General features: G+C 38.3%; 2 protein-coding genes across 4 annotated transcripts in view; one reads left to right on the top strand and one right to left on the bottom strand.

Annotated features, from left to right (window-relative positions):
• The window catches only part of NAB1 (NGFI-A binding protein 1), a 43,078-nt gene extending 19,909 nt beyond the window's left edge, over window positions 1-23,169 (bottom strand). Inside the window, exons 1-3 of one of the 3 annotated variants that reach the window (XM_053215439.1) lie at window positions 23,030-23,169; window positions 12,030-12,867; window positions 1,913-2,046 (exon numbers count right to left, since the gene is read on the bottom strand). In XM_053215439.1, the coding sequence (XP_053071414.1) occupies window positions 1,913-2,046; window positions 12,030-12,848 (953 nt within the window). In that variant the 5' untranslated portion in view covers window positions 12,849-12,867; window positions 23,030-23,169. Of the gene's footprint in view, window positions 1-1,912; window positions 2,047-12,029; window positions 12,868-22,834; window positions 22,993-23,029 lie in introns of those variants that run through there. The other 2 variants (XM_053215440.1, XM_053215438.1) reach the window with 2 other exon arrangements.
• The window catches only part of NEMP2 (nuclear envelope integral membrane protein 2), a 267,634-nt gene continuing 266,680 nt past the window's right edge, over window positions 22,897-23,850 (top strand). The window contains exon 1 of the mRNA XM_053215449.1: window positions 22,897-23,021. The gene's annotated coding sequence lies outside the window, so the exon portion shown is untranslated. The remainder of the gene's footprint in view (window positions 23,022-23,850) is intronic.

Raw genomic sequence — 23,850 nt, 5'->3', positions numbered from 1 at the left:
TAAAAGACTAGAAATAACTCCAGTATCCATCAATAGGGGACTGGTTAAATAAATCATGGTATATCCACACAATGCAATACCATGCAGATGCAAAAAATAATGCTAGATGTGTACGTACTAACACGACAAGATCTCCAAGATATGTTAAAAGCAAGATATAGAATAATGTAAATATATGCTGCCTATTGTTTTTTGGAAAAAAGGTAAAAATGAGAAAATATATTTATATTTGTTTGCAAGTACATAAACATACACTAGAAAGCTGAAAAAAAACCTAATAAAACCATTTACACACTGAGGAGAGGAAGAGGGTAAAAAGACAAGAACCAGAGTGCAACTTTTTTATATTACATATTCACATGGTTTTGACTTTCACATGATGTAAAAGTCTTATATATTTAAAAATATATTTAACTTAAAAAACATATAAATGTACATACTATAAGAAATAGCTAAAAACTGTTGAAAGCAGCTGCCTCTAAGATGTGATGTGGTACTCAGAAGGGGGAAGGTGTGGAGCAGAGAAACTGCTGAGTTTCATCATAAGCCCTGTGTACTGCATGACTCCCTAAATCCTGTATATGTATTACTCTGATTAAAGCAAATCATTTGAATAAAGCAATCAGAGAGGCGCCTGGGTGGCTCAGTCAGTTAAGCATCCGACTTCGGCTCAGGCCATGATCTTGAGGTTCATGGGTTCAGTCGGGCTCTGTGCTGACAGCTCAGAGCCTGGAGACTCCTTTGGATTCTGTGTCTCCCTCTGTCTCTCTCTGCTCCTCCCCCGACTCGTGCTCAGTCTCTCTCTCAAAAATAAACATTAAAAAAATTAAATTAAGCAGTCAGAAATTTTGTAGAATACAGTGAAAAAAATAAATATATCACTGAATCAGCTCTTGATTAGCTTGTTCATTTAGTCTGCAGAATTTTACTTTGTGTCAGTTTGTAAACATGTGGGATCTTTCTTTAGGCAGGGTAGCAAATGAGGCTGCTAGGAGCTAGGGGGAAATCATGACAATGACAGCAAATGCCTACAACAGTGGTTTTTCAATCTGGAGCAGGCACCAGAATAATCTGAGATACTTGTGAAAATGTGGATTCCAAGGTTCCATCCAGAAACTGTGATTTATTAGGGCCGGGGAGGGTGCTCAGGATGTGGTTTCTGAATACACATTCAATTACTCCAATGCCAGTGGTCATTGGCATCTCCTCAGAGAAGCAGTCGCACACACAACTGATGGTGAACGAGAAGTTAGGGTCCATGTGGAACTGAAGAATACAATCAAAATGGTACTACAACCATTTTGCTTAGGGTTTAAGTGAGGATGAGATAAGAGGAATAAGATATAAATAATATCAAATAATATATAAATAATAATATATAAATAATATATAAATAATATATAATAATATATAAATAATATCAAATTTTAAAGCCACACTGCTTTTCAACAATTAAGTTTTTTATTTCAAATATTCCATATTGCACTTCCATATTTTACATGTCCATATTCCACATCATCTGGTATCATTCAATTTTCCCTTAAATACTCATCAATGGAGTCTTTTTTATCTATTCTGCTAATCTCATTAGCTTGCAAACACCCTGCAGCAAAAGGAACCCCTTTGCTTCCTCAGAGAGTTCAACAAGTTCATATGGTAAGTGAGTATACAAAAAAGCCTACACATGCTGACTGACTAAATCCCATCCTCACACTCAAAACCAAAGCATCTGTGTGTGAAGAACGTCTAAAACCACTACCAGAACGATGCTGTAATACTAGGGAACTGCCTTTCAAAAGAAAGACAAAAGAGGATTTAAACAAAACAAGAAAAACCACTTTAGCAATGTCTGGAAAAATGTCCTACTCCCATAAAGCAATGTAAAAATATTGCCAATTAGTTAGACACTTACTTGGTGGTTCTGTAGGTATATTTGTAGGTGACTTCTCGAGAAATCTGCCTAGCCAGGGCAAATAGTTCATCTCTTCTCGTCAGCAGGGCGTTATCCTTCACACAGAGCTGAGCAGCCGCTTCATTAACAGTGAGCTGTGGATCCAAAACCAAGTTTAAAAGTTATAAACACCCTCATTTCACCAGTGTGAAAAATGCTTCACTTAAGGATATAAAAATGTCAGGTCATTATATAATGAGACCGTAATTTATAAAAATCAGGATAGGCCTTTCTTTATTCCTTATTAGTCCTAATGCCTAATTTCACAAGAAAATCACATCATCTACCATCTCTCAGGACTCAAATTAATCAAAATAGTCATCTTGGTTTTAGGTATTTATAGGCTTAAAATACTTTTGTTTAGGTATGAGAATTTATAGAAAGTAAGCAAAATAAAATAAAAATAAAAAGTAAAAAATGTTCTGTATCTCATTTTTATGAAAAGCCAGGGGATAGGATATGATTTGGTGATAACATTCCCCTAACTAAAAATGAGTATACATGGTCTGACATATTTTTCAAAGTGAACGGATATGAAAATTCTTAGAAAGGAATAAAAATTAGATGACTGGAGTTAAATATTTATCAAATCACTTAGTACCAGAGTTATCACAAATTAGGGCCAAAAAGGAAAATCACTGTCTTGGAGTCAGTAATTCTCTAAAATTCATCGAATTCTACTTTTTCATCAAAGTGTTAAATAATGCCAATACAGAGTTGCTACCTGACAAAACATTCTGTAATGAAATTTAAAGTAGCAAATGTTACCTTTTAAATTCAAAACCTATTAATTTTTTCATAAATCGGAAAAAGTTTTTTTCACATAATTTTACCAACTTAAATTGATGGAGGGAACTGCGAAGAGGTATATCACACTTTTTTAAAAAGCAAGAAACATGCTGGTTCCACACATGACTGATGGCAAGATGAGAATGGGATTTGATGGCAGACAGATCTGAGAGGAGTCTTGCTCCATCACTTAGCATCTGTAGGACTTTGGGCATGTAAAATCTTCTCAGAGCCTCAGTTTTCTCAGAGGCAAAAACAGGATAATCAAAACGGGAACTACTTCAAGGGATTTTAACAAGAGATAAATGAGGAGACACACGTGGCACAAAGTTGTTCTTAGTTCTTGATTTCCTTTCATAAAAAGGCAGGCATTTACTTTCTCCCTACCCAGGCATCCCACTTTATTCATAAAAATCATCTGCATTTAAATTTTCAAAAATAGAAGCAAAAGAAGAAAATAAATGCAGAATGCACACCTTCCATCTAACATTTTAATGTATATAGTCTACTATCTGTCTGTGAACATATAAACATACACGTGAATATAGATTTGCAATTGCCTTTTCTCACATACGCTACATTTTTGTACATCACGTATTAAGGCAGAAAGGTGGTTTGTTTACATCAGCACGTGGCATGTAAACTGATAAATGAATTTAAGTATTCTTTATGATCTCATTTTTACTAACTAGAAATATTCCATTATAGTTAAGAGTAATATATTATTTAAATCAACCTCACTCTGAACATTAAACTCCCCAGTTTTTCATGTACTACAAAGAAAGCTGCAAAGAACATTCTTAATTGTATATCTCTGCACACATATTCAATTATTTTCTTGGAATAAATTCCTATGAATAAACTCGTAAGGCCACAAAACATACTACATTTTAAAACTTACATATTTCACCAAATTACTCTCCAGAAAAATTGCTCCAAATCATAACGCTAGCAACAATTATATGAAGATCCATTACTCAGAATTAACTAACACTGGTTATTTGCTTTTAAAAGTTTTACCAATTTAATGTATTTTCAGTGACATTTGATTACAATTCACATTTCTTTAACTATAAAACTGAACCTTTTTTAATGTTTTTAAGTTGTTTTAAAATCTGCTTGCTCATGGCAGTTGCCTGTTTCTTCCATTGAACTATTTTGTTTCTTATGGACTTCAGGAACTTAAGAACATTTACTCTTCATGTGCAGAGGTATTTTCCTTTTTCAGTTTATCATCAGCCTTATAATTTTTGTCTTGGGTGCCAAGCATAGAAATTCCGTTCACACCCTAATAATACATAAATGTTTTCCTGTAATTTAGTCTAACAGCTTTATTTTTTCCACTTAAGTACTGAAACCATTTAGAATATGTTATGATAGGGGAGCCTGGGTGGCTCAGTCGATTAGGCATCCGACTTCAGCTAAGGTCATGATCTCACAGTCCATGAGTTCGAGCCCCGTGTCAGGCTCTGTGCTGAAGCTCAGAGCCTAGAGCCTGCTTCAGATTCTGTGTCTCGCTCTCTCTCTGCCCCTCCCCTGCTCATGCTTTGTCTCTCTCTGTCTCAAAAAAAATAAAAAACATTTTTAAAAAGAATATGTTATATGATATAAATTACATACCTTACATCCTCCTCCCCAGATTTCCACCTGTAATTTACACTGGCTTATTCTCAAATAATTTTGCTACTGACAATGTTATAATAAACCCAAGTATCCTATTTTATTTGTAATGTTTATTTATTTATTTTGAGAGAGCCAGTAAGTGAGCAGGGGAGAGGCAGAGAGAGAATCCCAAGCAGGCTCTGCACTGTTAGTGCAGAGCCCAAAGCGAGGCTTGAGCTCATAAACCACTGTGAGATCAGGACCTGTGCCTAAGTCAAGAATTGGTTGCTTAACCAACTGAGCTGCGCTGGGGCACACCCTCCCCCCCAACCCCAGGCTTCCTATTTTAAATCCACAACTGAATAGGAGAGTGTAATAGAAGCAATGTATTTTCAGTCTTCTCCCCTCTTCCTAAAGAATCATCAATAGACCAGTTTCTTCCCTAAGTGCTTTTGAAAGGCACAGTGTTAGTGGAGCTAAAACTGAAATATACTTAAAGAATGATTTCCTAAATAAATTTACTTCAATTTTGGCTTAGTAGTAGCTACAATGACCTTGAAGTCCTTCTCAAGCTCCTTCTTATGTAGCCTGGTCTCTCCTGTATTGATAACCCTAAATTAGTATGGAGAACTTCTGATTGTCATTAAGATATTTTAGTTGACAACACTTTAGAGGTACCACCTTATGTACAACCAGAGAAAATAACCTTTCAACATAAACTGAAAACAGTATTTGGTATTCTTTCCACCATCCTATCAGGAACCAAAAAAGCAAACAAACATAACACATCCTTCGCTACTTGAATTCAGGCTTAAAAGATAAAAAAAAAAAAGTAGACTGAGCACTCCAGGCTCTTAGGGAGACCTCTGGTATTAAAACTGAGGTTGCAGAAATAACTATGGCCCACTCCAAGTTATAATAAGAAGCTGACTTATCAAGGTTACCCCTCAAAAATGTATTTTCTGTCAGTGTTTTCTAGACTTCATACTAATTAATAATTAAATCAATAAATATTATGATATATTTCGAAAACTTATACAAATACTCTAATACAGTAGTCACTGCAGTACCATACTAGCTTTTTAAAAATTCCAAGTGTCTAATTTTGTTAAAAGTATAAAATATTGTAATTGTTTACTTCCTCCAATTCCTCTTTTTGTGGCTAAAAACACCAAAATTCCATTCAATCTTGATGTAAAATATTTCTTGAAGTTAGCTTTCTATCATTTATAACTAGACTTAAAATTTCCTTTACTGGTAGTTAAAATTATAATCTTTAACAATCACATGATTTGACTTTCCACTGAGTATTGTTAGCATAAAAATACCATGAGAACGCTGTGTGATAGGGAGGCTCAAAGGCATTCAAGGCTTTCATTTTCCAGCACAGGGAGGGAATGACTGGCCCCCTCAAAGGAAACAACTAAAAAATGTTGGATGAAATGGAGGGGAAAAATATCTTAAATGCATCAATAAGCCAGCAAGACAACAGTAAGGGTTAGTCAGGCTCAAATGAATGAAGACAGTATCTCAAAGGAGTAAATTGAGGACAGTTGCTAAACCAGATGACCCTGAGTTTCAGTCTTCACGGCCTGAAGTGTGGGAACATCTCTCTGGGAAGAGAAGAAGAAAAACGCAGGATCCACTAAAGGTGAGGCATCTAAGACCCCTCCTCCACAAAGCTGAAATCCCAAAGCACTACATACCCACTATTAGCCTGAATTAAAAATACACCTGTACTCCCAGGAGAGTGCTGGGGAAATTACCTGTTTTGACCCTTGTTACTATGAGTGGGAGAAAACAGAAGATACTCTCTGGAGATTTCATAACTCCAAATCAGCCCTCACATGATTTTTAGCCCTAATTCACACTAAGTGGGCTGAGAATTTTTTTCAGGGGGTCCCAGACTTGTATTGTGCAGAAAACAGGTGCCTGGTGGAAGCAAAAGCAAATAACCTCTAGGAGAATCCATTTTCTTCCCAGACCTCCAAACATTCCCACAGTTCCAAGAAATATGAATGGTAGAAATCATAAAACATCCAAAGAAACAAGGCATCAAAAGTAATAATCAGCAGAAATGACAGCAGAATGAGCTCTCAAAGATTTCATTTAAAGAAATAAAAAGAGTTGAAAACATGACATGAATAATACAGTAAAGAAAAGACCAAGAAAAACTGAGAAATCAGGAGAGAAAAAAACCAGGGAGAGGCAAACAGAAGATTTCAGAAGCAGCCAGTAGTCAGATGACCACTGACTTGCAAACATAATAATGAAAACCAAAAGCCAAGGAAGTATCTTCAATTACTAAGGGAAGATAACAATATAGAATTTGATACACAGAATAAACAGCAGTTAAGAATGAGGGCAAAATTAAGCTATATTCCAGTGGTTGGGGTAGGTTAGTAGGCTTTCATTAAGAAATTCTACAATATGGGGTGCCTGGGTGGCTCAGTCGATTAAGCTTCCAACTTCAGCTCAGGTCATGATCTCGTGGTTAGTGAGTTGGAGCCCTGAGTCAGGCTCTGTGCTGACAGCTCAGAGCCTGGAGCCTGCTTCGGATTCTGTGTCTCCCTCTCTCTCTGCCCCTCCCCCGCTCACACTCTGTCTCTGTCTCTCAAAAATAAACATTAAAAAAAATTTTTTTGAAGAAATTCTACAACATGTACCTCAGGCTAAAGGAAACTTAATTCCAAATAGTAAACCTGAGATCTGAAGAGGGGGAGGCAGGATAGAAATATAAAATAAGGGAAATGAATTCAAAATATTAGTCATTATAATAAATGTAAAAAGGTCAAATATTACAGTGAGAAGACAAAATTTGACTCGATTTTTTTAAGAAATCCAACTCTTGGTATTTACAAGAGATGTATGTAAAACATGGATTCAGAAAAACTGAAAGTAAAAGGATGCAGAAAACATAAAGCGATTACTAACAAAAAGAAAGCACACGTATTTGTATTAATATCAAACAAAATGGGCTTTTTTTTTAATATTTATTTTTTGGCAGAGAGCAAGCGGGGGAAGGGCAGAGAGAGGGGGACAGAGGATCTGAAGCAGTCTCTGCACTGGCAGGCTGTCATTGCAGACCCCAATGTGGGGCACAACTCACAAACTGCAAGATCATGACCGGAAACAAAATCTGATGCTCAACGAACTGAGCCACCCAGGTGTGCCCAAAATAGGCTTTTAAAGCAAAATGTGTTATTAAAGATTGATATAGTTACTGCAAAATACAAAGAGAAACAGACAACTCCACAATCACAGTAGGTGATTTTCAAACAAAAGTCTTCCTGATAGAGCAAGCAGACCGAAATGAAATGAAATGAAATGAAATGAAATGAAATGAAATGAAATGAAATAAAATACTACTTTAGAAGGTCTAGTGAAGTTAATAAGCTTGTTAAAACAGACACAGAACGCTCTACCAACAGCTACAGAAGCACATAAAAAAACACCACATACTGAACTGTAACTAAAATCTCAACAAATCTTAAAGCTTTGGCATCATGCAAACCTTGTGTTCTGACCACACTGTAATTCAGTTAAAAATCATCAGAAAAATAATTAAGGGAAACCCCTCATATTTGGAAATAAAAAAACATATAAATAGTTCATGGGTACGAAATCATAAATAAAAAGAGAAGTAATCAGAATTGGAAAAAAATAACTTCATACCAAAACTTTGGGAATTATGCTAAATCAATATAACCAGGTCTTAAGACCACTGCTGATTCTTTAGCTTAAAAAAAAAGTTTATAACAATGATTAATTCTGTAATTCTTTACTGCCCATGTACAGTGCATTTGGAAACAAATATAAAAATACATACAAGAAAAAAGAATTTTAAGTACCTGAGAAAGTTGAAAAAATGTTTTCAGGTGTAGATAACTTTTTGATTTTCATCCACTAAAGACCTACATACAGCTCTATGTCTTGAAAGATTGAAAGAACAGTATCCACTGCGTGTATATGAAGAAAACTCACAAACAGGAACAGTGAATTAACAGTAAATCATGTATTTCTATATTTGGAAATTGAAGACAAACCAGTATCGTTCTTTAATCTTAGGAATTTAGAAAAAACTCAAATATCTTTCATTCATTTTAAACAGTCAAGTGAGAAAATGTGAAATTATCATACTTAGATGGTACACTTAATGTAGCACCTTCTCTTTTAATTCTCTCAAGATTTCATAATTTCCACCAAGCTGTTGAATGGTTACTAGTTTGAAGGAAGCATCCTGATTCATAAACATCTATCCTAAGCTATAATTTTGGACCAGATTCACATACTTGAGTTACAAATAACAAGTGGTCTAAGTTTCAAAAATACAAGCCACATATTCTAAAGCCCCCACCCCCACATCTCAGCCTACTAGCATTCATTTTGAGTGTTCTCTTATTTTGGGAAACCCACGATAATCTCATTACCTAAATACCATCTGTACCTATTTATCTACAGAAGCAAAGAACCCTTTAGCAAAAACCAAGTGTGAAATAATTTTTCTCTCTTTTAAAAGTAGGTTAGGACTTCTAAAAGAAAAAAGTGAGGTTGATTTGGTTTATTAAAGTCATCTCTTTAACATACGTTTGCTTTGATAATAATACTGGCTCAATTCTGTGTTTCATCTGCTATGTTTAAAAAAATCACATAAAAACTAGATTAAAGCATGAAACTAAAACTGCCAACATGTTTTGCCCTTTGTTTTCTACTAATGACAACCACAACAACTCCTCTATTAATTCATAGGTAGTGAAAACGTCAAAGTGTATCAGAATTATAACACTAAGTGTATTTTCTGGATCTATTCCTAAATCCTTGTGAGTCTGTTATTGTATGGCCACAATACATATAACAATTGCAAAAGGATATGCCCAACATATATCAAATTACAGATTCGCTGTTACTTTAAGACATTTTACTAACCAATTTCCTTATTCTGAGCTCCATTATGCATCAAAATCTAAAGCATTTAAAAAGATGAGGTAGTGAAATTGCTGAAAAAAAGATTAATATACAAAAATCAGCCAGTGATAGTAATTAAAAAAAAGTGGGGAAAAAAATTTCATTTACAATTATATCCCTTTTAAATCCTATATATTTGCATACCCTGTATTAAACAAAATAAATTTAAATATATAATAAACATTTAACATGCATATATATAATACGCAGTACTTGACCTAACAAAAAATGTGCAAAACCTATGTGATATGTGAATAAAGAACTATAAAATTACTGAGGAATATGTAGACACTATACTTATTGTATGGGTGTTTTCATTATTGTAAATATGTCAATTTTTCCCAAGTGAATCCATACCTTTAAGGAATTTCTAATAAAAATACCAACAGAAAATTTTGGGAAATTTAACAAATGCATTAAAAATTTCATTTGAAAGGAGAAATGCATATGGCTACCTAAAAAAACAGAAGCAACAAGACTACTGAAGGAACACTTGCCTTTCCAGATACCAAAATATATTATTTAGCTATACTAATTAATGTAACTCTACACTGGTATAGGAATAGAGAGTTAGACTAATGAAATCAAACAGGACAAGATCAGTAAATAACACTACATAAAATCAAACTTCAGTATGGCAATGAGTCTGAAAGGTCAAAGGACAAATGATAATCTGTGAAAATGTTTACAACGTGAGACAAAAGGTTAATATCCTTAAAATATAAAAAGTTCTATCCAATCAATTTTTTAGAGGCTAAGAAAAACCCCAACATTAAAACAAAGGATAAGAACATAAAATTGGATGTCCATTATACATATAGAAAGATACTCATCCTCCCTAAGGAAAGTAAATATGAGCAATGAAAATTTTTCATCTGTTAGACTGGCAAAGATTAAAAAGAATGATATTGTAGTATTAGCAAGAGTGTGGAGAAATGGATACCTGCATATAGTAATGGCAGTATAGAAGTTGCAGAAAGCAATTTAGCAGTATCTACTAAAATATTAAATCTAGATATTCTCTGATCCCATAATTTTAGATGTTGGAAGCTATTCCATAGAAAAATATGCATGAGTCTGTCTGTAAAGGACCAGGTGTATAATATTCATGTACCACCATACATAGTATCGAAAAAATAGAATGACCTAAATGACACCAACAAGTGAATGGTTCAGGTAAATAAATAATGGCACATTCACATTATGGAATATAATGCAACACAAAAATTAAAAAGGCACCTCTACGTTTACTTACTTGGAAAGATATCTAACAGTATATTCTACTGTGAGTGTACTGTTAAGTTTTTTGGAAAAAAAAAAAAAAAAAAAAAAGGAATTTGGAGGGCCACCTGGGTGGCTCAGTCGGTTAAGCATCCGGCTCTTGGTTTCCGCTCAGGTCATGATCTCACAGTTTCCTGAGTTCAAGCCCTGCATCCGGCTCCACGCTGGCAGCACGGAGCCTTTTTGGGATTCTCTGTCTCCTCTCTCTCTGCCCCTACCCCACTTGCTCTCTCTCAAATAAACTTTAAAAAAAAAAAAAAAAAAAAAGGAATACCAATGTGAAAATAAAAAAAAAAAAGGAATTTGGAGAACAGTGTGCAAAATATGATCCCTTATTTGTATGTGTAAAGAAAACTATCTGAAAGTTTACAGATTCAATTACTTTACATCCTTTTGTAAGGACTGAATATTTTTGCAGTAAGTATACATTCTTTTCTGTGTTAAAGTACAAATCTTAGGAGAAAAATCTAACGTTTCTTACATGGAATACTATATTCAACTGAACATTTTTTCAATCTTTACAGGATAAAAGCTATTTAAAAAATCAGCAATAAAATCGCCTTTTTAACTCTTGAAAATGTGTTTATTTTCTAAGCACATATTGAGTGTGTTAGACTCTGAAGATATAAAAATGAATGAGACATTACCTCTGCCATGAAGGAACCCAAAGTAAACTGTGAGGGACAGACTAGTATTCAAATAAGTACAATGAAGTGCCGAGGTTACTATGACAGTAGTATACGTAGGGATAAAAATGGAAACGGAAAGGGAGATCATTCTACTTGTGGGAAAACATATCAGAACAGACTTAAGCTTATGCTTGAGTGAAATCTTAAAGATGATGCACTGACCAGATGGACAAGAAGAGAAAGGAAGTACGTGCAAAAGAGATATATATGCATTCTTCTAATTAAGGAAGATATTTCTGGACAGAGTGCTACAAATATACAATGATGAGAATTTGAATGCCAAATGTCAAACCAAAACAATTTTCAAACCTATAATAATAACGTTCATCTAATATAATTTTATTTTCTATGCTAGCTGAAAATTCCTTTTAAGTTCCAGCTATTTTTTACAAATTTTTTTTCTAAAAAATGTCTACAAAAATGCTTTTTAAATGGTTGTATTTAAAACCCTGTTTTATTTCTTCATTAAAATACAAACTGCCTTCTAAGTGCACAGACTTTATGCTTTCCCTGCTTAAATTCTTCCCCTACACCGTAGTTCCAAAGCTCAACATGTTTGAGTCCAACGCAAAAACACCCCAACACAATAAACAAGGTCTATTTTCATAAAAGAGTTCATATTTTGCGAACACCTAAAGGTTCTTAACACTGCTTTCAGGGAGTGTATCTCCTTCGCTGCAAAATATTACCCAACTTACCTCTAAGGAACAAAACCTACCACACACATACAAAGAAAAATGTGGGCTTTTTACCTCATGAAGCGTGAGATGTTTCCCATCCTTTCTCTTTGAGTCAAACCTGCCATATATTGCACTGTACTTTCGAATTTCCTCCTCTTTGTGTGGATCATCGTCACTCATCTCAAAGATGTGCCCGATCATTTTGGCCAACTTCTTGTTGGTTTTTAGCAGCTCTTTCACTTCATTCAAGTCACTTTTTGGCAGCGTGGGGGCCATCCGCTCCACACACTCGGCCACAGACAGCGCGGCGGCAGCGTCCAGGGCCTCGCTGCTTTCCTTCGGGGAAGCCGGGGAGCCAAGGTCTGCCGGAGAGAGGCTGTGCTCGCTCTCGGTGGCGTGGTGGCCTTGCCAGAGTCTGGACTCCCCAATACCCTGCAGCACTAAGCTCCCCACCACATCTGATTTCCCCTGTCCCAAACTCTGCACGCAAGTGGTGGCAGCGCACTTGGGGATTTTTAAGTGAGGTTCCCGGGCACTGCTACTCCTGTCATAACTGCTGCAGGATATCCCCAGCCACGTTGGTGATCCCTCTGGTAACTTATAGATGGGTATGCTACTGACAGGCAGGGAAGTCAGTGGCTGATTGAAAAGGCCAGGGTTTGTAACCCAGTCTCTCAAAGCTTTCTGTAGCCTTCTGACATGAAGGGGTTTGCTAGCCATGCCCACGAGCGCCATGATTTCCAAGAATTCCTCTTCTCCAGCTTCACAGAGCTGCTGGACATCATCACCACCTTGTTGAATAAAGGCATCAAAGTAAGACAGCAGATTGGCTTTTTGTAATATTCTATACAACTGCAACTCCCCCAGGGTCCTGGGTAAGGCCGCAGCCATTACTGTGGATGGTCTTAACCTGCAAGAAGAAGAGAGGAAATACTCATCTCACTTGCTCCAAAATTCTTAAACCTGTTTTTCAGACACCACAGGATTTACAAATACAGTGTGGGAAGAACAAAGACAAGGAGCATTTGCATAGCAACTGTTAAGGAAGCATCCCCCCTCTACATAAGTTCTCTCATTTTATTCTCCTACCAATCCTAGTGGTCAATATAATTGTTTCCATTTTAAAGTGAAAACTATAAAGAATGCAAGTAATTTGCCTAAAATCTCACAACTAGTGAAGCAGAAGTCTAAGACTCAAACCAAGGCTTACAGGGCTCTATTTCCTCTATTTTTGACTTTTCACGTTGCTGCTTCCATGGTATGGATACAGAGGTGAAGTGAAGGATAATCAAATTCAGAAGGACATAATAAGTATGTTATACTGCCATTTGCCGAATACTTATTTTGCCTCAGACAATATGACAAATACTTTACATTACATCTACAGATGGTCCCCAACTTACAGGTTTGACTTACGATTTTTCAACTTTGCGATGGTGCGAAAGCCATATGCATTCAGTAGAAACCATGCTTCAGATTTTGAATTTTGATCTTTTCCTGGGCTAGCAATACTCTCTTGTAATGCTGGGCAGCAGCAGTGAGCCAACGCTCACAGTCAGCCACACAATCATGAGGATAACAACCAATATGCTTACCATCATTCTGTGCCCATGCCAACCACTGGTTTTGACTTTCAGTATTCAATAAATTACATGGATATTCAACACTTTATTATAAACTAGGCTTTGTGTTAGATGATTGTGCCCAACTGTAAGCAAATGTAAGTGTTCTGAGCACGTTTAAGGTAGGCTAGGCTAACCAATGATGTTCAGTTAGGTTTGGTGTATTAAACCCGTTTTCAACACATGACATGTTACAACTTTCTGGAATGTTACCCCAACTATAAGTCAAAGAAGATCTTTAATCCTCTCAACAACCCTGCGAAATTGGTATAGTAATTCCCATTTTATGAAGAATAATTAGCAAGATTAGTCTGGCAGGCAGAGGAAGATAGATTTCAGTATGAATTGGAGGTGAGAAGATAGAAGGTGGTGGTAATTTAAGAACCAAGAAAAAGAGAAGGAGGAAAAATTCAAACAAATAAATGACAGGATTTGGTGATTACTTAGATGTAAGTGATGAAGGAAAGGAAATGGCTACCATTTTTTGACACTTTCTGTGATTCCACGAAGAAAAGAGTTAATAGATGACTACAGGATTACACAGTCTAAGAACCGCGACAGGCATTGGGGATACAGAAAAATCAGGATGATGAGATTCTCTTTCAAACATATGGCACTTGAAGATGGCGTAAGGTAGAATGCTTAAATAGATATGCCCTGCATGCAAAGTAACAGACTGGAGCCTAAGTGTGTATAACGGTTAGAGATACAGAATGGAAAAAGGGAGAGTGGAACAGCCCTCCAAAGAAACAGAGGAGAGCCTAAGACAGAGTCCAGGAAGAAACATACTCTTAGAACCCAATCAAGACAGAGAAGCCTGCTTTTAAAGAGACAGAACAAGACCCAGCAAAGCACTTCTTGACCTCTTAGCAGCCTTTAAAAGTTATTCACAGTTGCCTGGAGACCTCCCACATACAAAGAGGAGTTGGCCAAGTACTTCCATATAAGAGAAACAAACAAACATGTTGTAATCAACCTACTCCTTTAGGATTAAAAAGTATCCTATAGCCCTCCATGGAGAAAGTTATCGAAAGCCGAAAGAGTATGTACATCAGAGGAAAACGGAAGCTCCCCACTTGCAACTCAAAATTGTACAGAGCAACAGTTAACTGGGAGATAAGGCAAGCAGAGGAGTCTCAGGAACATCTCTAAAGGCCAGGAGGTCATCCAATTTTTGGGACTTCTGTTTTATGTCATTGACCAGAATGCTATACAAAATCCTAGTCTCAGTCATCCCATTGAAGAAGAATGTAGCTCCCTAACACCCTAAGGACTGACTTCTAAGGGGACCTCTGTGTCATCCACAATCTGCTTGGATCAACTAGTGACTTCCTCAAATTTTATGGTTCTTTATTTTACAAGGGTATTGCCAGGTGACTTGATGACCTGTCCCCAAGGGTTATATCCCTTTATAAGGGATATAAAAAAAACAATTTAATTGGGGAGCAGCAGCCATCACTTGGGGTGCTACTAAAAAATACAATTTCCTACGTCACAGAGTTGTACCCTAGGAGACTCATGATTTGATAAATTTGGCAACATACACTAGAAGATCCCTATTTAGTATACCTTCTGGGTACCACAAACTCCTACATATTGTGATCATCCAGATTTTTTAAGTCTACCTTCATATTCATGCCACCTCAGCCCTCTGGATAAAAACATTCTCGCATCTTCCAAATCACCCACAAGAGGATCTGCTTGCCCTCCCACTCCAGGGAGCCTCTCCAGGGAGAGAGCGTTTCATCCAGCTGGACACTAAAACCTAAGAACACAGTTCTTTGGAACTACAGACGCAAGATAAAGTCCGTATTGAACTACATTATACCAAATAGAAGGACTTCTAGAAAGTGTCTGAGGTAGAAAAAAGGAAACCTCCTTTCCCATCATGCACCTAATGCAAGAGCTTCAAAGACTTTCAGCTCAAGAGTATACAAAAAAAAAAAAAAATACAGGTACACACACAATCTTTTTAATAAAAGGACTATAACTTCGCAGGGTTTGTGATGATTTCATCATATGTGCTCCCCCAAATTATACAATAAAGGAAAGACTACATGAGAAAATCTGTAAGAATAGTTTTTGAATCTTTTTATTAGCAATAAGAAAGGAAAGGAATATATGTTAGACAAATATAAAAGAGAAAAAACTTAAGGAGAACTAAAGACCCAAACTTAAGTTTTATTCTTCTGACATTAAGTCTGTAAGTTTGGAAAATATTAATTTAAAATGTCTATCCTTTCTCATCTTTACCTAGAAAGAAAAGAAACCCTCTAGTTCCTAAGGGGGTAAGAAAGCAGTGCCATTAAGAAAGCAGTAATTATTATACTGCCTCCGTAATGACTGATAGGACCAAATGTGCATTTCCAAAGTCAAGATACCAGATGAAAGATAAATAAGTCAACTATTTAGAGTCCCAGGAGGCTTCTAAAGGCCCACACTGACTGCTGGGAAAGGAGTTTTCACCTTAAGCTTTTGCTTTAGGAGAATGTTTCAGTTTCTTACAAAAGCCAGTTGTGATAATTTAAACACCCACCACTTCATACATTAACTTGATTTGATTTAAAAGAAAATTCTTATAAGATGAGTTTTTCTGTTTTTACAAACGCTGTATCTATTCATGCTTCAACATGAAGGTCAAACAAGTCAAGAGCAAGCATCTATCTACATCTCTCCAATCTTTAGTAAATATAAAAAGATCCGAACGACAACACGATAAGCAGGTAGCTAATAAGTATAGTAAATCTACTCAGCTGAAAACTACTGCTACCTGGCCTTTGCAGGATGCTGAAACAACCATGGTGAGTCTGACCTTTTTATGAATTCCAAAGTTAAGAGAAACCGGTTACTAATTTTTACTGCATTCAAAATCTCAACCAAAGGCCTGCTGCCTATATACAGCAAACCTCCACTTGTACTAGCTTGAATGTTCTCAGCCTGGTCAGTTCAAGAGGAAGAGGAATTAAACAACAATGGATTCAATTAAGGCCATTTGTTATTCATTAATCTATTTTTAATGGTAATAATTGTTACAGAACCTTAAAAACAAACTCACTTTGCTTCCTTACTGGATACCATCAGTCACCTGTCAGATTCGAATTATGCTCAATAAAAGAAGGGGTTAGCTTGGCCCAGAAAACTTGACAGGTCAACTCCTACTATTTTGTCCTTGAACCACAACGAAGCACTTAATATGGCTACAGGAAACAAAACTTCTCTGGCATTTAGTGTAGGACAGAGGCCTTTACTGGTCACTAGAGAAACGAACCTTTCCCTTAAACCTGCCTGAATCCATTCCAAGAAGTTTCAGCCTGCCTCCTGGTCCTACAACTCTATCAAAACTCTCAAGCAGCTATTATCATTAGCCTCTCTCTTTAACCTCTCTGCAGCTTGACAGAACTCCATGAAACACTCTATACCTGACTTTGGTAATGGCAATGCCTTCCTTAAGTACAAGAGTTCTCTCAACTTTTACATTAAATCTCTTTTCTATTGTCTTTCCATATTCTCCATCAAAAGAGAATCTCAACCACTCCCAGGCTTCAATTATCACAAAAAGCAGACTGACCTCCAAATCGTTATCTGAAGATTGGACCAGTGCCAGGGACCGTGGGGTTACTGGCAAATGTGCAACAAGCACTGGCTAGTGAGTAAAAAACATGCCTTTCACACAGGCCTACTTTGTGAATGAAAGTAAACACCTTGTGATTTAATAAAATAATAAACTTATTTAAAAGTGTAACCGAATTCACAGTAGTGGTCGAAGTGGTCACAGTAGCTGTTGTCATTACAGTATATGTTTCTCACTCAAAAATACTAAAAAATATCAATGAACATGTGCAATTTTTTAATTAAAAAAATAATCTTCGTAACTGAAAAGTTTGAGAACCATCAGACCAAATCATTTTTCTGGTAATTTCGCATTTCAACTACTACCTGGAAATTGTCAAAACTTCACATTTTCCTCCCTTCTTCCACACTCCCAAATCTACTCTTCCCAACTCTTATTTCTTTAGTTGCGCCACTACTCTTTCATCTTTGTTTTCCTCTTCCTTTCTCAAATTCTCATCTCTTTAAACCACATCACCACCCTTTTTCTTTCTCTGCCTCAAAAGCACCCAATTCTAGTTTTGACTGCTTCTTGCTTCAACATTGAAAACAGCTCCCCCTTACCTCCAATACTATCCCATACTGCAATACCAACTTTATCTTCCTAAAGATCTTCCTCTTTACTCCACCTGTGCAAATGCCCCCACTGCAAGGGAAAGAAATCCAAACTACTCATACAGGCATCCCAGACCCAAACCTACCTTTCCAGCCTTCTCTCTGGTCCCAAACATGCCCCTGTGCTCATGCCAAACTGATACACCGGGCATTCCTCGAATGTGCCTCCCACTTCCCTGCCCCTGTGCCAGGCACGCTCCCTCCCACCCACCTCCACTAGCCTTTTCCATAAAGCCTTTCCCACACCCCCTTGGTGTAGGTGTCCTCTCCCTTCTCTGAACCCCACACTACTTCCTGTCTCATTTTTTCCCCACTTATTCAAACATGCCAGTTACTGACCTAGTCCTGGGGATCTGGAAGAAAGATGACCTTCATGGGGAATGAGTTAAGAGGGAGTAGGAAGACAGATAAGCAGACACTTAAACACTGTGACAAATGCCATTCTAAGTGTTATACATAAGAAGCCACAGAACAGAGAAGCAACCCCACCTGGCTCTGCGGAACAGGTTACTGTCAGGCTATAAGCTCCCTGAGGGTAGGAACCGGCCTTGTTATCCCCCTCTGTTCCTAGCAAAGTGCTCAATGTAGAATAAAGTCTTTATGAAGGCTGCTGTTGAATGAAACCAACATATGAGACAAAATCTGATCATTGGCCCCCTTTCACATACCAAAAGGGATGCTCTCTGTGTAAACTGGTGTCCTGAAGAATTTCGAATCTAGTAACAGTGCTTTAGCTGTTACTTTCCCTATAATCTCCTACATTCTCTCATCCTCAATATTTATTTCTCATAAGGCTGTATGGTTGATTCCCATAACATGGCTATTTTTCCAAGAGATCAAAGGATGCGTTCCCTGATGCAGAAACTACACATGATTAGTGTTAGAATATACTTCATGTGTTAGTCCAGACCCAGCACCAGCATTTTAAGAGATCATGAAAGAAAAGTCTTTTCCCTCCATTTCCACAAATAAAAATGCAATCGAAGCTATCCTCAAATAACAAATACCAAATGGATTCATAATCACTACTCTTGAATCCTCCTCTTCATGTCATAGGAAATATACACACTTTTGTGAAGTCTGTGGCATTCCAAAGAGGAGAGACTCTTCCAGCAGTGAGGAGAAAGCAAGGGCAAAATCCCAGTAAAATGTGACTGATTTTTTATGCAAAGGACTATAAATTCCTTCCTCCCAACACAGCCTGAAATTTTTACTTTAAAATTGTCTAAGTTAACAGCAGCTTCTTACAGATTTATAAAAAATGTGAAAAAAACTTGGGAAGTTAGCTCATGAGTCATTTACAGATTAAGGTGAATTAGTTCCACCAGACTGTTTTCCTCTTAACATCTAGATGAGATCCAGTGTGTGCCAAAGGAATGAAAGATAGGGACTGGAAATGGTAAGGAAAAAACAGGAAACTTGAGGGTAGAGACCGCATTTAAAGCCTCTGAAGTACCACCAAGTTCGGAAGACTGTAGCTTAAAGGTATAGGGCCTGGGGAGAAGGGCTCAGTGGGTTAGGACACAGGTTGAAACACAAAAGGTTTACGAAAAGCCAGAACTGGGCTTAGGAATGGATGAGCCTTAAGCCTAGGAAATGAATTCTAACTTTCGTCCTAGTCCTACAACTCAAGTTAAAATAATTAAGTTTAGTTACATCACGGCTTACACTTAAGACTGCAGACTTGGCCTAGGCACTAACTCCTGTATGTTCCAAGTGCCAAATAATTTACTTAAACACATTTATTACTAAGCATTTAGTGATCTTAAGGTATTTTGGATCTCATTGCTGTCATAGCTCTGAATTAAACATATAGCTCCTAATGGATATTAGTCGTAACTTGGGAAACTTAAAATGTTCCCTCCTATTGATTTTTTCTGATTTCTGAATGAAGCTGGAGAAAAATGTCTTACAGACCCCTTAAAGTTTTAATTAAAGTATCCAATGCTTAAGTTTAATCTATTAAATTAGAAAAACAGTATATTATATTTATTTTTTCAATTAAACAATAACTACGCATTAACATAGGTATTTTATAGGATACGGCTGGAAATTCTTCAATTAACTCACAGCCAAATCATTCAAGAAACATTGTCCTCTGAGCACACAGAATGCATGCAGTGTATATAAATGTTAACACTTTTTTCAGAAACTTCTCTTTGGGGCGCCTGGGTGGCTCAGTCGGTTAAGCGTCCGACTTCGGCTCAGGTCATGATCTCGCGGTTCGTGAGTTTAAGCCCCGCGTCGGGCTCTGTGCTGATGCCTCGGAGCCTGGAGCCTGCTTCGGATTCTGTGTCTCCCTCTCTCTCTGCCCCTCCCCTGCTCATGCTCTGTCTCTCTGTGTCACTAAAAAATAAATAAATGTTAAAGAAAGAAAAAAAAAGAAATTTCTCTTTAAAATTAAATTAATGTACTGTGTAAATTAACGTGCAGCCCCCTAAACAGAATGTATTGAGAAATGACAAACTATTTGAAACCCTAATGGTATGTTTTAGCTGTGAGAATTCTGACAAGATGAGGATTACTATTTTTTCCCAGCATCAACTTCTCTGATTTCCCACTTGTTCCATTATTAAGTTTAAGAGAGTTTAAGACATTCTACTATTGTACTAGTTTTTTGAACATGTCAGATCAAAAAGGAAATTTGCATTTAATATCGTAACTGTGCTAATCTTCATTCTACTGAAAAGTATGAAAGAAGCAGGTAAGATAAAACTAAATCCAAAGCAAAGGGGCTAGGGACCTTTTATTATGCCTGAATGGGGGTTATTTATTCCTTAATAGATTTAAAGAACTCCATGATGAAATATTCATATGCGAGACAATTATACATTAGCAAGATCTAAACTGTTCAAAACATTATAAAATGGTCCTTTCCATGAAAGAAATATAAAGCATAAAACATCATATTCATAATGCACATGAAGAGCACCAACAAAAATAAACAGACTTCTAATGGAATAGATGAGACCCAAGTCTTAGAAAAGAGTCTAGGTCAAGAGACACACAAACCTGCCATATTTGTTTCCATTCAACTACCTTTTACTTTAAATATTTAAAGCTCATGCAATAGATTCTTCAAAGGTCTCTACCACTTTGTAATACATTTAATTTCTTCTTTCAGAGCATCCACAATGCAAACCCCCAAAATCCTTAATAATAAACCATTATGTCCTTAAAGTGTGATTAAAATATCGGAAGCTTTAACTGATTCTCAGAGGAATAAAAATCTATTAACTTTCCTATACGAAAATGGGTGTTCCTTAATAGTCACAAAAAAAGGAAAATTTTAAATTATTTTAGCTGAGATTAAATTATATCAATAATTCTGAAAAAGGATGAGATTTAATTAATATAGCAAATTACTTATTAGACACACAAACTCACTAAATTTTCTTTTATCAGGTTTAGTATTCCTAAGGATTTCTGTCATTTTAATTACATCCACAATTAGCAGGCAGAATGAAATAAAAAGTCTACAATGCCTCAATGTTATTATTATTAATATGGATTCATTCACATATAACAGAGAATCACCAGAGAAAAGGAATAGGAGATTTTTCTAATACCAGGATGGCATATTAACTTTTGTGCAAGATGCTAAACTAATAAAATTAAAACAAGAAACTTTCCCATGGTTCCTTGAAATTATTTTCTTTCAAGACCTAATTTTCCAGCATCCAACACCCCAACAAGAACAAAGAAGGCTGACCTTGCCAGACAGCTATACATTCTTAAGAGGACTTTTATATGTATTTTAATACCTAGGGGTATAACATAATTTTTAAGCTTAATTAAAGGACAATATTAAATGTCTCAAATGATATTGAAAGATGGAGGAAAAAGGATACCCTTGAATCTAAGAGCCCAGTTCTACTGGCACTTAGGTTAGAAGCAGCTCTTTTAAGCCTTCACCCAAAATAGAGAAAGTCCTATGCATCGTTTTCCAATATTTCTCCTTAAAACCCACACATAAATTGTGACGTGTCATAATTTGGTATGTTTCACAAGGGAAAATCTTCAAAAAAGTGAAAATCTAAAAAGGTAATTCACTGTGTGCACACTTTTCTAACAAAACAGCCTAGCATTTCCTACGTGACTAATCCATTTTAAATTCTGTTCCTCTGTTCCTATGCAATCTAATATTATCTATTAAAACTGCCAAAATATTTTTAAACAAGATCTGAGAATTTCCCTCTCAGCTTCTGATCTTTGCACTCCTTGAGTTTGCAGACACGTCACTGGCAAACCAATTGTTAGTGACAGGTTACTCCAAGTCAATTCTTTGGGATGCAATCTGAAATTGACAGTTACCCCAAATTTTCCATGCCTCACGGATCTCAATGAGCGTGGTGGGATAAAGCTACATGCAAGTCAAAGATTTCCTTCAGATCACCGGCTGCAAACTTGGTCTGCAGAATCTATACCTACATCTTCCAACTCAATTATCCTTTTCCAAGACCTCGGAATATTTTTATATTTTCAGGCTTACTTGGAAGTGTCGTTTCATATCTTAAGCCTTGTGAACCCTGAGATTGAAAGCCATAAACCTCATAGCACTTGCAATGTTTCTCCATGAATAAGATCACACACCTCTGCCTGCATCCAAGGCTTTTATGTCCCACATGTGTTTGCAAATTCCACACTCGGCCTTAGTGAGCACGAGTCTCTCGCTTCCCTGCACCTTGGTGCCAAGTTTCTGTAAGCCACTTCCAAGCAAAACTCTCCTTCCGCTTTTAAAAAGAAAACTACATTTGGAAGGAGAAGATACCCAGGAGAAAAATTAAGACTGAGTGTAACATTTCTATAAAGTAAACAAATCAACAAAAAGATCCCCCCCTGGGGAAGGTGGCTGCAAAACTCAGGGGCCAGCGCAAACACCCACCACGCACAATACACCACGCACCCCCGAGCCCCGCGCGACGACCCCAGTCGCATTAGAATGGACTCGCACCCCCGGCTCTCTCGGAGGAAAGACGCACAACTCAGGCCCGCTGCCTTGCTCGCCCTCTTCTCGCTGCCCCGGCGCACCGAATTTCTCCGGGAATCGCCCACACGAGCCAAATGCCGCCCTCTCCTTCCGGTGGCGGCCGCGCGGGGCCCGCTCCCCAGGACGCCGGCCCCTGAGTGCCCGCGCGGCCCGGCGACTCTGACGCCCCAAGTTCGCCCGCCGCCTCACGAGCGCCAACGCGTCTCGCACTTGGCAGACAGCGAGCAGGTACGTACTCGGCCAGCGGCTGCAGCGGTCTTGGCACACTCTCCCGCGAGGACTGCTCAGCCCCAACTCCGAAGTGACGGCCCCCAGCTCTCCCTCCTCAGGCGGCAGCGGCGGCCGGGACGCCCCCGCTCCCATCGAGGGGGGAAGGGAAGGTGGTGGGCGCGCTCTCCCTGCTTCCCCCCCAGCTCGGACCCGCCGCTCCTTCCTGCCCGCCAGCCCCGACGGCGCTCCGCTCGGCCGCGTTGGCGGCGGCGGCTCCTCAGGGCTCCGGCGCGCGGGCGGTGGCAGCCGCACCTCCCCCGCCGCGTCCTCCCTCCTCCTCCCTTCTCTTCTCCTCCCGGCGCGCGCTGCACCCTCCCCCTCCCCCGCCCGCCTCCGCCGCCTCCACCCCCCGCGCGCTGTCACATTGGGAGATTCCGCTCTTGCTACATTCGCCGCTCCGGCTCCCGCCCACGCGCGGCCGAGTGACGCAGATCCCGGCGTGGGCCGCCGAGGGGCGGGGGCGGGGGCGGCGGCCGCCGGGACCCGGGCTCGGCCTCTTCCCGCCGCCCCCTCCGCGGAATCCGGAGGGCGGCCCATTCACACGGCAGCTGGGAGGAACCAAGTGGGCGCCCGGGAGGGGGCGGCTCCCGCGAGTCCCGCTCCGGGCGGGGGGAGGGGGCGGGAAGGAGGGAAACGGGGGTGGAGGGCGGGAGGGGACGCCGCCTCGGGCCTGCTCTCCAGCTGCCAAGTGAACCGGGAAGATTTGCAATTTAAAAAAAAATTCTTTTTTAATGTGTGAGGTTCCCAATATAGTATTTCAAAGAGCACACCCCGCCAAATCCAACAT

This window comes from Acinonyx jubatus, chromosome C1 (genome assembly GCF_027475565.1).
Source record: "Acinonyx jubatus isolate Ajub_Pintada_27869175 chromosome C1, VMU_Ajub_asm_v1.0, whole genome shotgun sequence".
NCBI classification, from domain to species: Eukaryota; Metazoa; Chordata; class Mammalia; order Carnivora; family Felidae; genus Acinonyx; species Acinonyx jubatus.
The sequence above is the reverse complement of the archived record's forward strand: the minus strand, read 5'-3'. Positions and strand labels throughout refer to the sequence as shown.